Source organism: Equus asinus, chromosome 17 (assembly GCF_041296235.1).
Source record: "Equus asinus isolate D_3611 breed Donkey chromosome 17, EquAss-T2T_v2, whole genome shotgun sequence".
Classification (NCBI taxonomy): Eukaryota; Metazoa; Chordata; class Mammalia; order Perissodactyla; family Equidae; genus Equus; species Equus asinus.
The window spans coordinates 13,864,764-13,879,510 of record NC_091806.1 but is presented as its reverse complement, the minus strand read 5'-3'; the positions used below and the strand labels follow the sequence as shown (position 1 = coordinate 13,879,510).

Genomic DNA, 14,747 nt, shown 5'->3' with positions numbered 1-14,747 from the left:
CTATTATTTCTGCAATTAGATTTTCTTCCCCTTTCTCTCTCTCTTCTCTTTCTGGGACACCTATATGAATGTTAGTGTGCTTGATATTATCCCAGAGTTCCCATAGACTGTTCTCATTCTTTTTAATTTTATCTGTTCAGCTTGGGTGATTTCCTCTAGTTTTACATCTAGCTTACTGATCCATACTTCTGTATCATCTACTCTGCTATTGAGTCCCTCTAGTGAATTTTTCATTTCCAATATTGTATTCTTCATTTCTGATTGGCTCTTTTCTATATTTTCCAATTCTTTGTTCAGGATCTCACTCTGTTCATCCAATCTTCTCCCAATATCTGTGACAATCCTTATGAGTATTGTTTGAACTCTTTGTGAGGTAGCTTGCTTATTTCTGTTTAATTTAGCTCTTTTTCTGTTTTTTTTTTTTCCTGTTCCCTTGCTTGGAATGTATTCCTTTGTTTCCTCATTGTTCCTCTTTCTATGGGCTCATATCTATGTTTTAAGGTGAGTCAGCTATGTCTCCTGATCTTGGAGAAATGGCCTTATGTAAGAGATGCCTTTTGAGACCCAGCATTGTGCCTCCCTCTTGCCACCAGTCCAATGGTCCAGGAGAGACCTCTTGTGGGCTACTTGTGTCCTTCTGCTGTGGCAAGGTTGCTTTTACTACAGGTACCCAAGGAGTCTATTCTTTCCCTTCTTGTCCAGCTGTTTGTAATTCTGGTTTGGGGAGCCACAGCACCGTTGGCTACAAGGTCTAACACCACACTTCTGCTGCAGCTTTCCAGTTAATTGAGTAGGTACCTAGTGTACCTTGTTGCTAGGCTCAGGGTCTTAAGGGTGCTATAGGCCTCAGGCCTACAAGGCTGTTGTCAGTTCTCTTAGGATTGCAGCTGAGTGAGGCTGGCACTAGGCATGGGAGCAGTCAATTGTTTCAGGCTTTGGAAGGTAGGGCTTATCCTTTTTATGGTTATTTGTGAAGCACAGGATTTCTACCACTGATAAGCTCTATGCACCACAGGTCAACACAGCCTGTCAACATGGTCATGGTCTGTGCACATTTCTTAACCCCCTGGAGCATACCATGACACCCCACTGCAGAGGCCACCACCTCTCCACCAACTGCCCCCACAGTTCACCTGGTCCTCACACAGGCCCTGCCCCACAGAGGCAGACACACTCACCTGCCTCTAGAAGATCAAGGCACCCAGTCATTGCATGGTCAACAAGTAGCTTGAGGACCTGCTGTTGGGTGGAGCCAGTCCCTAGGGTGGGCTGCCTGCCCTGGCTGAACTTGATTATATTTGTGCTCTAGTGGGTGTGGCATACCCCTGGGCTAACAGGCCAGGGGAAGAAATTCAATGGTGCCTGCCAGGGTCTGTGTCTGCATGCCGGGACTAGGTGACAACAATGGCCGCTACCAATGTCTCTGCCTCCAGAGTGGTCCCTCCTCTTACTGAGATGCACCCAGAGCCTTCCAGGTGAGTCTCTTTTCACCAAAGTACTGTTAGCCTTCTTTTTGTTGACTTTAGGTTGCTGAGATGGGTGAGTTTGTGCATGGGCCCTTTAAACCCAGGACTTTTTGGCTTTTGCCCAATAGCTTTTCTAGGGGTATTCCCAGCTGTAGTTAATAGCTAGCACAGCCAGATAGTAAGACCCTCATCTCAGCTGTGCTGTGTCTGAAGGGTGCTTATAGCGGTGATGGCCCCCATTCAGAACCTCACTACTCCAATGAGGGTTGCATACCTTAGGGTGGCTCCCACCTGGCCAGCTGAGAAACTCCACTGCTCCCAAGGGTGGCTTTATTTTTCTCTCCAGAAGGAATTTCTGCCTCTTCAGCCTCAGTCAGGACTGTCTCTTGTTGTGGGGATTCTTTTCATACAGTTCTCAGTTTTCTATCCAGGGCAATTTTTTCAAAAGTAGTTGTAACCTTGTTGTGTTCATGGGAGGAGATGAGTTCATAGTCTACCTACACCGGCATCTTGATGAGATCTCTACATCTCATTCTCGTCTTTGAAATGTATCATTGCAGCTAAATTTAATCTGAGGAATCCTCTTTTTATAAATTGAGAGGTCAACTGGTGTTCAATGTAATGTGTCCAGTTTCATTCTCAATATTTTTATAACCTTAAAAATGAGAGGGGGCTGGTCCCGTGGCCGAGTGGTTAAGTTCACGCGCTCCGCTGCAGGCAGCCCAGTGTTTCGTTGGTTCGAATCCTGGGTGCGGACATGACATGGCTCGTCGAACCACGCTGAGGCAGCGTCCCACATGCCACAACTAGAAGAACCCACAACAAAGAATATACAACTATGTACCGGGGGGCTTTGGGGAGAAAAAGGAAAAAATAAAATCTTAAAAAAAAAAAAATGAGAGAATATCCATGTACTTAACCCACAGGAAGAAATAGATTTTGGTATTTGCTTTAACATACTACCAATCTTGTATCTTACAAAATTCATAATTTCTATTTCCACAGACACTAAAATTCACTTCCTAATAAGGTATAAGTACAGGTCAGTGAATTTAACAGGTAGCTAATCTTCTCCGAACTCAACTTCTGCTTGGTAAGTTTTAGTTTTCCTTTGTAATAAAGGGCTATCAATTTATATATCAAAGTGTTTTTGTAGTATATACAAAAGAATAGGAGTCAGAGACTCGAACAGATGTCTATATACCAATACTCAAAGCAGTGTTATTCAGAATAGCCAAAAGGGCTAAAAACCCATATGTCCACCAACAATGAATGTATAAACGAATTGTGGTATATACATACAATAAAATACATTATTTGGCCTTAAAGAGGAAGCAAATTGTGATACATGCTAAAACATGGAAGAACGTTGAAGACATTATTCTAAGTGCAATAAGCCAGACACGAAAAGGAAAATATTTTATGATCTCACTTTTATGAGGTAACTATAACAATCACATTCACAGAGACAGAAAGTTCAACCAGTACGTATCAGGGGCTAGAGAGAGGAGGAAATGTGAATTTATTGCTTAATGGATGCGTTTTCAGTTTGGAGTGATGAAAAAGTGCTGGAAGCGGATACTGGTGATGGATGCACAATAATGTGTTATGTATATTTTACCACAATAAAAAATTACCAACAGAAATAAAAGATCTACATAGAACTAGAACACTTAAAGATACCACACACAAGGTAATAATTTATAAAAAGCTATCGTAATCCTTACTATCATCTTCAATATATTAAGATTCAAAATAAATAATTGCTGGATGCTCTAAATTATACATAGTAATCTATAAAAGCTATTTTGAAGACTATGCCACATTATATTGTATGTTGATATAATGTTACTTTATGTTATGTTATATTATGTTGTGCTCTCTGTTTTCTGTATTTCAGTATGCATTTAAACAACACTAATATAAAATATTGGAGAAAATTATTTCTATGTGCTTATGCTAATAATATTCTATTCAATGGAGAAAATACATGTGCTATCTTATTCCTTGAGGTTCTGGTATAAAACATCTGGTATCAAATGATAAAACCTGCTTCGGAAGAAAGATACATGGTCCATTCCTACTAAGCATATTTTGCCCTATTCTCAAAGCAGTGAAGAATTTTCATAAGTAGGTTACCTGGGTTTTCTATTTCCTCTTGGATCACTTGTTAAAATTCCAGGCTTCTGAAATTCTATCTTTGGTCCTTGAAGATGGTGTTTTAGTTTGATGAAGATAAATCAGGACTGCCACCACATCAATCCAGGTATGACTACAGAAAAGGAGCAAGGTACACACAATCACTGCAACTGGAGATGCTTGGTCACACACAGGTATACCTGTCATACCTGCACAAAGCATGATCATCTTATTCAACTTTCATTTATGGTTTGGATTATTGAATTATCCAGAGTTTGCTTCAAGAATATATGGTTGATGTGACTGATGAATCGCCAAATTTGAAAGCTGTCATTGGGAATATATCAAGAATAAAATTTAAAGCCAAAATATTACGTTTAACTAATCAAATTATTTGAATAAAGCTTTAATAGCATTTTTAGTCATTAATGCAGAGAGCTGGATAATCAAAGAAACGGGTTTTGTTTTAGATGTTTTTTTAAATAATTCATATGACAGCTTTAATGTGGTTTTTGTCTTGTAAGGTAATGGCTTTTATGTTACATCTTGAGAGTAGCATTAGTACCCAAGGAGAAATCTTCTTCTACGCATGGGAAGATATGACTGGGCACTTAATCAACAATGAACAACAAGCTACTTCACTGAGTTTTTACAATAGGTTGTCCCCAAGGCTGTTTTTCAAAAATAAATTCACTGAGGAATTATACTCCAGAGGTCTGCGACCTTTCACATGATTCTTCCAGTACATTCTATATTTTCAGAGGCTTCCCTTGGCCAATCACATAAGAGGAATTAAGTGAAAATATGGCAATCTAACAGCAAACAGCATGCCATTTATTCATAGCAAAGACATAAGGTTGCATGTACAAGATTCCTTTATTTTCATTTAACCAGTGTATATTCGAAATTCTCAAATCAAAAAGGGCACTGGAGTGAAGTAAAAAGTCATTGTATATTCAGACATATATAATAAAAATGGCACAAGATTACTGCTAATCAATTTACCAAAAGTTTCAATTTAACTCAGATGAGATAACGTCTACATACAAAATTCCAATTAATTTGCCTGAAAGAAAACAGTCTTTCTTAAAAAGAAATACAGAAGCAAGGAACTAAGGTGGATGATTTGAAAGAGACTATTATAAAGTGATATAAGAAAAAAACTAAATCCAAAAATATTTTTCTTTTTTGAGGAAGATTGGCCCTGAGCTAACATCTGTGCCCATCTTTCTCTATTTTATATGTGAGAAGCCTGGCACAGCATGGCTTGATAAGCAATGCTAGGTCCACACCCGGGATCTGAACTGGTGAACACCGGGCTGGTGAAGCAAAGCACTTGAACTTAACCACTATCCCACCCAGACAGCCTCATAAATCCAGAAATATTTGACACTTGATTTTCAGATGTCTTTTATATAACAATGACAAGTCCTTAAATCTAAATCTCCCTACACATGCTTTAAAAAACATACTATCTCTTTATTGATGTTTATTGATATAGAGATTTTCTCTTTATCGATATTTCCATTTGTTTCATACGTGGTGGTGCTGAGTTTTTCCACCTCTTCTCTTACTTCTTGAGCATCTTTAAGACAGTGCTGTTAAAGTTTTTGTCTACTCATCAGGACTTTTTAGGGATAACCTCCATTGATTTTCACTTGTGTCACTTGAATGGGCCATATTTTCCTGCTGTTTTGTATGCTTCAAGATTTCATGTTGAAAACTAGACATTTGAATCTAGCAATGTTGTAACTCTGGAAATCAGAATTCATCCTTTCCCCTGGTTGCTGATTTTTGGTTTTCTTTTTTATTTAGTTGCTGTTTTTATTGTTTTTGTTGCTGTTGTTTGTTTGTTTGTTTTTTATCGTTGCACACTTTCTCTGTGCCAAGGATGAGCCTGAGGTGAAAACTTAAGATTTTCCCATGTCTTTTCTGAGCCTAGTCCTTCTCCTTGGTGTGCATGATGACTTTCTAACTTCACCAATAGATGTGATTGCTTTGAATACCCAATTCTTTCATATCTGGCTCCTAAAAAGGAAAAAGAGAAAAATGAAGAAGGGAAAAAGTCATCAACCTTCCTGTAAACATCACAGAATTTAATTCAACCAGAGAGAGAGGAGCTTTTAACAACAGGAGGAAGTACAACAATGGCCACCACATCTTTATCTGCACCTTGTTGATCAGAAACAGCGATCAGTGATCAGAGCACAGATCCTGGTATTTAGAGAGTAGGGTCATTTTTGCCCACCCTGGATCCCACAAGCGGCATTCAAGCTGCTCCAGGAACACGAGCACAGCTGCCTGCCACAGGGTAAGGAGGGTGGGGATGCAGAACAACTACTGTTCCAAGAGCCAAAATTGACTGAAATTAACTACAATTTACCATCTAAGCCTCTGCCTTGAAGTTGTAAGCCTTTAATAGACTCCAGAGCTCCAATAAGTTACATCAGACAGGTTTTTCCATTGCAGGTATTTCCCAGGCGAAGATAGATTTCTGGTGCTTCTTAGTCCACCGTGTTCCCAGAATCTTCTGCCCTTGGTTGCTTTCTGGAATGAAAAAAAGGTAACGGAATTAGTAGCAAGAGTCACAGAACTTTGTAAACACACTAAAAAACATTGAATTATATGCTTTAAAATGTTAAATTTAATGATATGTGAATGATATCTCAATAAATAAAATTATTGCATTTATATAACTCCATTCCCTTTTCCCCTTCTTTGTACCATTATCATCAAGGCACATCTTCATATATTATAAGGTCATTCACATAAATTTTGACTTGTTTACACTGTTGTCTTTTAAATTAGATAAAATAATTCAAAGAAAATATATCTATATTTGTATACTCTTTTATGTTTGCTTATGTATTTTGCTTTACCAATGCTCTGTATTGCTTCATGTGGATTCAAGATACTATCTAGTGAACTTTTATTTCAGCCTGAAGGACTGCCTTTAGTATCTATTATAGGTAAGTCTACTAGTAATAATTTCTCTCCATTTTTGATTATCTGGGAATTATTTTATCTTCATTTTGAATGATGGATTTGCACGATATATAATTGTGGACTGACAGAGCTTTTTTTTTTATTAAACACATTGAATATGTTATCCCACATCTTTAGGCCTCTATGCTTTTTTATGAGATATTGGCTATGATTCACATCAAGGAGACCTTGTAGTTCTCCTCTTGCTATTTTCAAAATTCTCTCATTTTCTTTGGCTTTCACAGTTCGATTAAGATGTATTTGGTGTATATTTCTTTAAGTTTATCTGAATTGGCCTTTATTAAGCTTCTTGAAGGTGTAAATAAATGATTTTCATCAAATTTTGAAATTGTAATCACTTCAAGCGTACTTTTACAAATACTCTTATTACTCATATCTCTGTCTCCTCTTATGCTTGGACTCTCATGTGTATATGTTTGTATACTTGGCGTTGCCCCACAGATCTCAGAAATTCTGTCAAATTGCCTTCACTCTTTTTTTTTCATGTCCATCAGACTGGGTAATCTCAATGATCTATCTTGAGCTTCATCAATTGTGTCTTCTACAGGCTCAAATCTACTATTGAGACACTTTAGTGAATTTTTCATTTCAATTATTTTAATTTCAACTCTAGAATTTATTTTTGTTATTTTTTATAATTTTTATCTGTAATTTAAATAAACCACTTAGTTGAGGCATTGTTCTATAGTTCTTTCCTTTAGCTCTTCACACATGGTTTCTTTTAGTTCTTTGAATATTTTAAAATAACTAATTTAGAATTTTTGTTTAGCAAGTTTGCCATCTAGGCTGCCTTAGGGAGAGTATATATTCACTCTGTATTTTTTTTTAAATCGTGAAAAACTTTTTCCAATTTTTTATTTATTTATTTATTTTGAGGAAGATTAGCCCTGAGCTAGCTGCTGCCAATCCTCCTCTTTTTGCTGAGGAAGACTGGCCCTGAGCCAACATCCATACCCTTCTTCCTCTCTTTTATACGTGGGACGCTTACTACAGCATGGCCTGCCAAGCAGTGCCATGTCCGCACCGGGATCCAGGCTGGCAAATCACAGGCCGCTGAGAAGCAGAACGTGAGAACTTAACGGCTGTGCCAACAGGCTGGCCCCTTGACTCTTTTTTTCTTCTTTGAGCCATACACTCCCGTTTCTTTGTATGTCTTACTTTTTTAATGGAAACAGGAAATTTAAATAATATAATGTAGCAACTCTTTAAATCATATTTACCCCACCTCTACAACTCAGAACTTCTTGTAATCCCCATGTGTTATTATTGCAACTTGTTCTTTCTCTGGCTTTCCTGAATTAATTTTAACATCTGCATTCTTTGTCGTGAGCTCCTCCTGAAGTTTTTACTTGGTTAGCTTAGTGGTCAGCTAATTAATTATTGGATGGAGTTTTCCTTAAGTATGTTCAACAAATCAATCTTCCAGCCTTTCTGAGAAGTTATGTGTATCTATTGGGGCATGCTTTTAATGCTCCAACAAGCAGTTTACAATATTTTATCCTTCACTTCCTTTTTGTGGAGTTTCAAGTTTAACTGACATTGAATGATTAGAACATTCTTCAGTACTTCCTGGGAATTCATCCAGATCTCTGCATGCACATGGCCTTCTAGGTTCCCAGGGACATATTGGAGGTTTTCAAATTCTCCTATGGATATCTCATTCCACAGATATTTTCTCAGTGTTTTGGTCAGCTTCTTGTTCCTCCCATTTATTAACATCACCTTGGGCAGTTGGGGTGTTAAATGTTTTCCACTGAATTTTTCTTAGACAAATGCCTCAGAGAAAATGTTGTCAGAGTTTGAGCTCTGAGTCATATTAGATAAAGAAAATCCCAGTATATGGTGGATATAGGATGCTGGAAGATGAATAAAATTATTCTCTGAGAGTGAAGACTGGAGGAGCACTAATCTATTCAGCTCCCTCCAATGTATGGCGGACTGCTGGTTTTTTACAGCTATCACGATGGCAAAGATACTATGCTCCTTTGTAGAGGGTTATGTAATAGGGAAAGTTAAAATGTAACAAAATTCACTGTTGTTACCAAGATTCAGCTGTTTGTTTGTTTTTAATAAACAATCCCTGGATTTTGGAAAGTCTTTTATTAATTTCCCGATTTTCAAAACAGATTATTTTGATGGTTTTTACCCGTACTTTCACTGTTTTCATGAAGTAATGGATTTTCATAGACCACTATTCCACCACTCTGAAAGTGCTTCCCTTGACTTTTCAGATTTTGAAATCCATATATGACATATTAGATATGTACCTATGTCATCTCAAAAAGTTTTAAATTTCCACTGAGTTCAGAGCAAGAGAAGACTCTACAGAAGATGCTTGTTGTACTAAAAGTTGTCCTGACAAATGGGCCTTATGAGCATGCAGATAAATTATACTGGAAAATTTTTATGTCTGAAAGTGATATAATACGTGTATATGGCAAACCTCACTAGGAGATCTACAGTGAAGACACTTAGGGTTTTTAATGACTGATTTCTGTCTTCTTTTGGCAAAAACTCTCCCTTTGACAAAGAGATTCAAGGCTTGCTAGCAGACTTTGATACAGACAAAATTCAACCATGGGATTCCAAGAGATAATGAGAAGAATAATGTCTATGGTTAAAGAGGTATTATTTTATCTAACAAATTACAAAAATGTGTATGCATAACTGCTTGCTATTTGAAAATAGAAATGCCATATATATATAATGTCATATATATATATGTTATGTATATATTTGGGGGGAGTGCAAACAGGTGCAGAGGGCACAAATAATTTCCTGGGGCATGGACTCAAATCCCCATATTAGTCAGTCTGGCACATAAGGAGCTTAAAAGCTGCCACTCAATCCTAGCATTAAGTAAAAAGCTGAAAAAAATGAAAAATTAACAACTCTTCTAAGATCATTATTCTATGAGATTAGTATTATTTTCTTAGCAAAACCAGACAAAGTTATTAAAAGAAAACTACAGACCCGTATCTCTCAGTAACACAGATGCAAAAACACTCAACAAAATATTAGCAAATCAAATCCAATGTCTAAGAGCAATTATATATCATAACCATGTGGGATTTATCCCAGGCATGCAAGGCTGCTTCAACATTTGAAATCAATTAATGTAACCCATCACATCAACAGGCTAAAGAATAAAAATCACATGATCATATCAATAGATACAGAACAAGCATCTCACAAAATTCAGCACTGATTTTTGATAGAAAATCTTGGGAAAATAGGAATAGAGGGGAACTTCTTCAAACTGGTAATGAATATCTACAAAATACCCTACAGCTAATATCATATTTAATGTGAGAAACTCAAAACTTCCTGCTAAGTTCAGGAACAAGATAAGGATGTCTCCTCCCATCACTTGTTTTCAAAATTGTACTGAATATTATACCTACTGCAATAAGACAAGAAAAAGTTGAAAAGATATAGAGGTGGGAATGAAGAAATGAAACTGTGTTTGTCCACAGATGGCATGATCATCTGCATAGAAAATCCAAAAGAACTGATTTACAAAAGACTCTTGGAACTACTAAGAGATTATAGCTAGGTTGGAGGAGACAAAGTTAGTATACAAAAGTCAATCAGATTGCTATATACCAGCAATGAGGAAGTGGAATTTGAAATTGAAAGCTCACTATCATTTATGTTAACATCTCACCCCCAAATGAAATACTTAGATACAAATCTGACAAAATATATATGAGTCTTATATGAGGAAAACTACAAAACTCTAATGAAAGACAGCAAAAAATGAACTCGATAAATGGAGAAATATCCCTTGTTCATGAATGAAAAGTCTAAGTATTGTCAAGATGTCAGTTTTTTCCCAACTTGATAAATAGATTCAATGACATTCCAATCAAAGTTTCAACAAATTGTTTTGTGGATATCAACCAAAAGATTTTAAGGTTTATATGGAAAAGCAAAAGATTCAGAATAGTCAATTCAATATTGAAGAAGAACAAAATTGGAGGACTGATTTCACCTGACTTCAAAATTTACTATGAAGCTACAAAAGAACACAATGTGGTCATGATGCAAAAATACACAAATAGATCCTTGGAACAGAACAGAGAGCCTAGAAATAGAGCCATATAGATGTGGTCAACTGATCTTTGACAAAGGAACAAAGACAATACAATGGAGCAAAGACAGTCTTTTCAACAAATGGTGATCAAACAACCAGACACATACATGCAAAATATAAATCTAGACACAGACCTTATACTATTTACAAAGAATAACTCGAAATGGATCATAAACCCAAATGTAAAATGTAAAATGATAAAATTCTTGGAAGATAGCATAGGAGAAAATTCAGATGATCTTCAGTATGACAATGACTTTTAGTTACAATCTCAAAGGTGGCATCCACGAAAGAAAATATTGCTAAACTGGACTTCATTAAAATTAAAAACGTTCCTCATGAAACCTCATGCAGGAGAAAAAGAAAACAAGCTACAGACTGGGGGAAATATTTGCAAGGTATATATAATAAAGGACGGTTGCAGAAAATATACAAAGAGCTCTTAAAACCCAATAACAAGAAAACAACAAACCTTATTAAAAAATGAGGAAAAGTCTTAACAGATACGTCACCAAAGAAGATATACATATGGCAAGTAAGTATTTGAAAAGATGTTCAACATCATGTGTCATTAGGGATTTGCAAATTAAATTAGCAATGAAATATCACAACACACCTATTAGATTAGCCAAAATAAAAAACTGACCAAACCAAATTCTGAAAAGGGTGTAGCACAAGAAGAACTCTTCATTCATTGCTGGTAGGAAGACAAAACAGTGAAGTCATTTTGTGAGACATTTTGGCAGTTACTTCCAAAACTGAACATACGCTTACAATATGATCTAGCAATCATGTTCTTTAGCATTTATCCAAAGAATTTGAAAACTTTCATCCACAAACAAGTTTTAGATGGATGTTTATAGCAGCTTTATTCATAATTGCCAAATCCTGAGACAATTGCTAAAGCAACCAAGATGTCCTCCAGGAGAAGATTGGATAACTAAACTGTGGTATATCCAGATCAGGGGATATTATTCACTACTAAAGAGAAATGAGCTATCAAACCATGAAAATATACGGAGGAAACTTACATGTATATTACTTAGGGAAAGAAGCCAATACGAAAAGACTACGTACTCTTTGATTTCAACTACATGACATTTTGGAAAGGGCAAAACTATGGAGACAGTAAAAAGATCAGTATTTGTTATGGGTTAATGGGGAGGGAGCAGTGAACATGCAGACCATAGGAGATTTTTAGGGTGGCGAAACTAGACTGTATGATAGTACAATGGCAGATTCATGTCATCATACGTTACTTTACACCTATAGGAAGTGCAACATTGAGTGAATCCTAATGTAAACTAAGTAATTTAGTTGATAATGATGTTTCAGTGTAGATCCATTGAATATAACATGTATACTACTTTGTTGTAGGATGTCCATAATGAGGGAGTCATGCTTATTTTCGGACAAGGTATATTGGAACTCTGTATATTCCACTCAATTTTGCTGTGAACATAAAACTGCTATAAAAATAAAGTTGTTTCTAAGATTAAAAATTGGTAATATATTTTTAAAATTCCTTATTAACTGCTCCTTTTGCATAATCACTTCTCCCTCATTCCCACATTGGCATCATAAAAGATCAGTTAAGAGAGTTATTTTTTTTTTTTTTAAGGTGAAAAAATCACTTATATGGATGGGTTTACACAATACGCTGACTTCAGGAAAATTATGATTATTGCCATACAATCCTACAAGGGTGGTCCTGAAGGGGAACAGTGAAAGGGTTGGATGTTATGTGAGGAGGTATATATGATTGCAAAGAAGAGAGGACCTGAGGCATAGATCTACCCCGTTCATGGCTTGGCTAGCTGGTTAGGAACTTAGAAAGAAAAACATTGAAAGTTCGATGACAAAAAGGTTGGGAGGTAATAAGGCAGTGAATGGACCTTTTAGAATGAGCATGGTGTGTAATGATACTACTTCCACATAAATGCCCAAGAGACATCAAGGAGAAGGCTCTAGATGAGCAAGTTGACAAGATGACCCATTTGTGAATATCTGTCAAGTACATTCCAAGCTCTCACTGCTTGCTAAATGGATCAATGTAAAAATTGGATCTAATAGTAGTGCAATACTATGCATAAGCTTAATAATATGGATTTGTCCTCACCAAGGTTTTTCTGGCAACCTCTGCAGCATAATGCTCAACCTAATATCCATAAAGGCCATTGCAGAGAATACAATAAAGCACCAGATGGATATCTGGTGTCAGGTTTATTATATCAGACTCAGTTAATCATGAAAGAGGCAGCGATTTGTCTTCACAGGACACATTCTGTCTATAGCACTCCTGCACATGGATTCACAAAACTCTTTTTGTACATTGCCATTAAATCACATCCAATATTGCCTCCAACAAGCAGCCCATATCACAGAAAAGCAATTGGCTCACAGTTCTGAACGTCAGCCCTAGAAATTTGTTCTAGCCAAATTTCTTACTCATTAATTTGAGCGAAAGTAAATCATCAAAGGTAGTTTTATTTTCACTTTTCAAGGAAAAACTGTTTCCTCTAAAGTTCCAGTTCAACATAAGCTGAGAAAAATAGATACAAGGTGAACTTAGTTTATTGTTCCTTGTAATAGGACAAGTATCTGTGATTTTTCTTTATCCTCCAGAATTTCTCTATTAGATTCATTTTAACCTAAAAGGACAATGAATTCTACTTTTTCAATGCTTTTGTAAAAAGAAAGAAAAGGATCCCTAGAGAAACCATCTAATCCACTAAGTCATCCATTGATAGAATTTACTACTGTTTGCTGCATTAGAACTAGTAAAAAAATGTGTTCACTATGGGAAACACAGTCTTATTGTCCCTAAGGTTAACTTTCTACACCAGAGATTTTCCATGGCATTTTTCATCTCTGGATTTCTCAAGGTGTATATTAAAGGATTCAACATGGGAGTGATGACTGTAAAAACTACAGTTATGGATTTATCAATGGGAAAGTTGGAAACAGGTCTAACATACATGAAAATACAGGGAACAAAAAAGAGGACAACCACTGTGATATGGGAACTGCAGGTAGACAAGGCTTTGTGCCTCCCTTCCTGACTGTGAGCTTTGAGGGCATTCAGGATGACTCCATAGGAGATTAGTAGAAGGATGAAGATGACCATACAGATTACTCCACCATTGGCAAGCACAGAGAGGCCTACAAAGTAGGTGTCAGTGCAGGCAAGTTCCAATAATGGGTACATGTCACAGATGAAGTGGTCAATGACATTTGGGCCACAAAAGGGGAGGCTGTACACAAAGAGAAGTTGAACCATAGAGTGCATAAAACCTGCAACCGATGCCACCACCAACAGCAAGATGCAAACCTGCCGATTCATGATGGTCAAGTAGCGCAGTGGCTTACAGATAGCCACATAGCGATCATAGGCCATTGCCACCAGAAGGAAGACCTCAGCACCTCCAAATAAGTGTTGTAGAAAGAGTTGTCCCATGCAAGCTGGGAAAGAAATTGTCTTTTTATCAGAGAGTAAGTCTATAATCAATTTGGGTGAATAGACAGTAGAATAAATTGCATCCATGAGTGAGAGAAAGGCAAGAAAGTAGTACATTGGGGAGCACAGAAAGGGACTGGCAAAAACAGTCACCACAATGAGCAGGTTGCCCACCATTGTCACAATGTAGATGAGTAAAAACATGACAAATAATGCTTTTTTCCCAACAGGATCCTGAGTGAGGCCCAGGAGGACAAATTCTGTTACATTGTTACTATGTCCCATGTACACTTCTATAAGGCCTGTTTCAGAGATGAGAGCTCAAGAAGAATGGTATCTGTAAGGAAATTGTGAAAATGACTATAAATACATCAATTATGTTATGGAGTATATCTACATCATTATGTCTTCTGCAGTAGTTTACACACAATAAACATTTAGTAAATATCTATTAAGCTCTTTTTCTAAAAAGTCCATTAAACTTTCCCTTGACAATTTTATTTCTCCTCAGATAGGTTTGTTGGAGCTACAAGTCAGAGGCTCCATGTCTCAGTCTTAGATGGATCTTCCACAAAGGAGTGTA

The 14,747-nt window shown here is 36.7% G+C and overlaps 1 protein-coding gene across 1 annotated transcript; it reads right to left on the bottom strand.

Moving 5' to 3' along the window:
- Positions 1-13,504: 13,504 nt before the first annotated feature.
- Positions 13,505-14,449, bottom strand: LOC106844026 (olfactory receptor 4A16-like). The gene has a single exon (XM_014861372.3). The coding sequence runs from the start codon at positions 14,447-14,449 to the stop codon at positions 13,505-13,507; it is 945 nt and encodes a 314-aa protein (XP_014716858.3).
- Between the last annotated feature and the right edge of the window lie 298 nt (positions 14,450-14,747).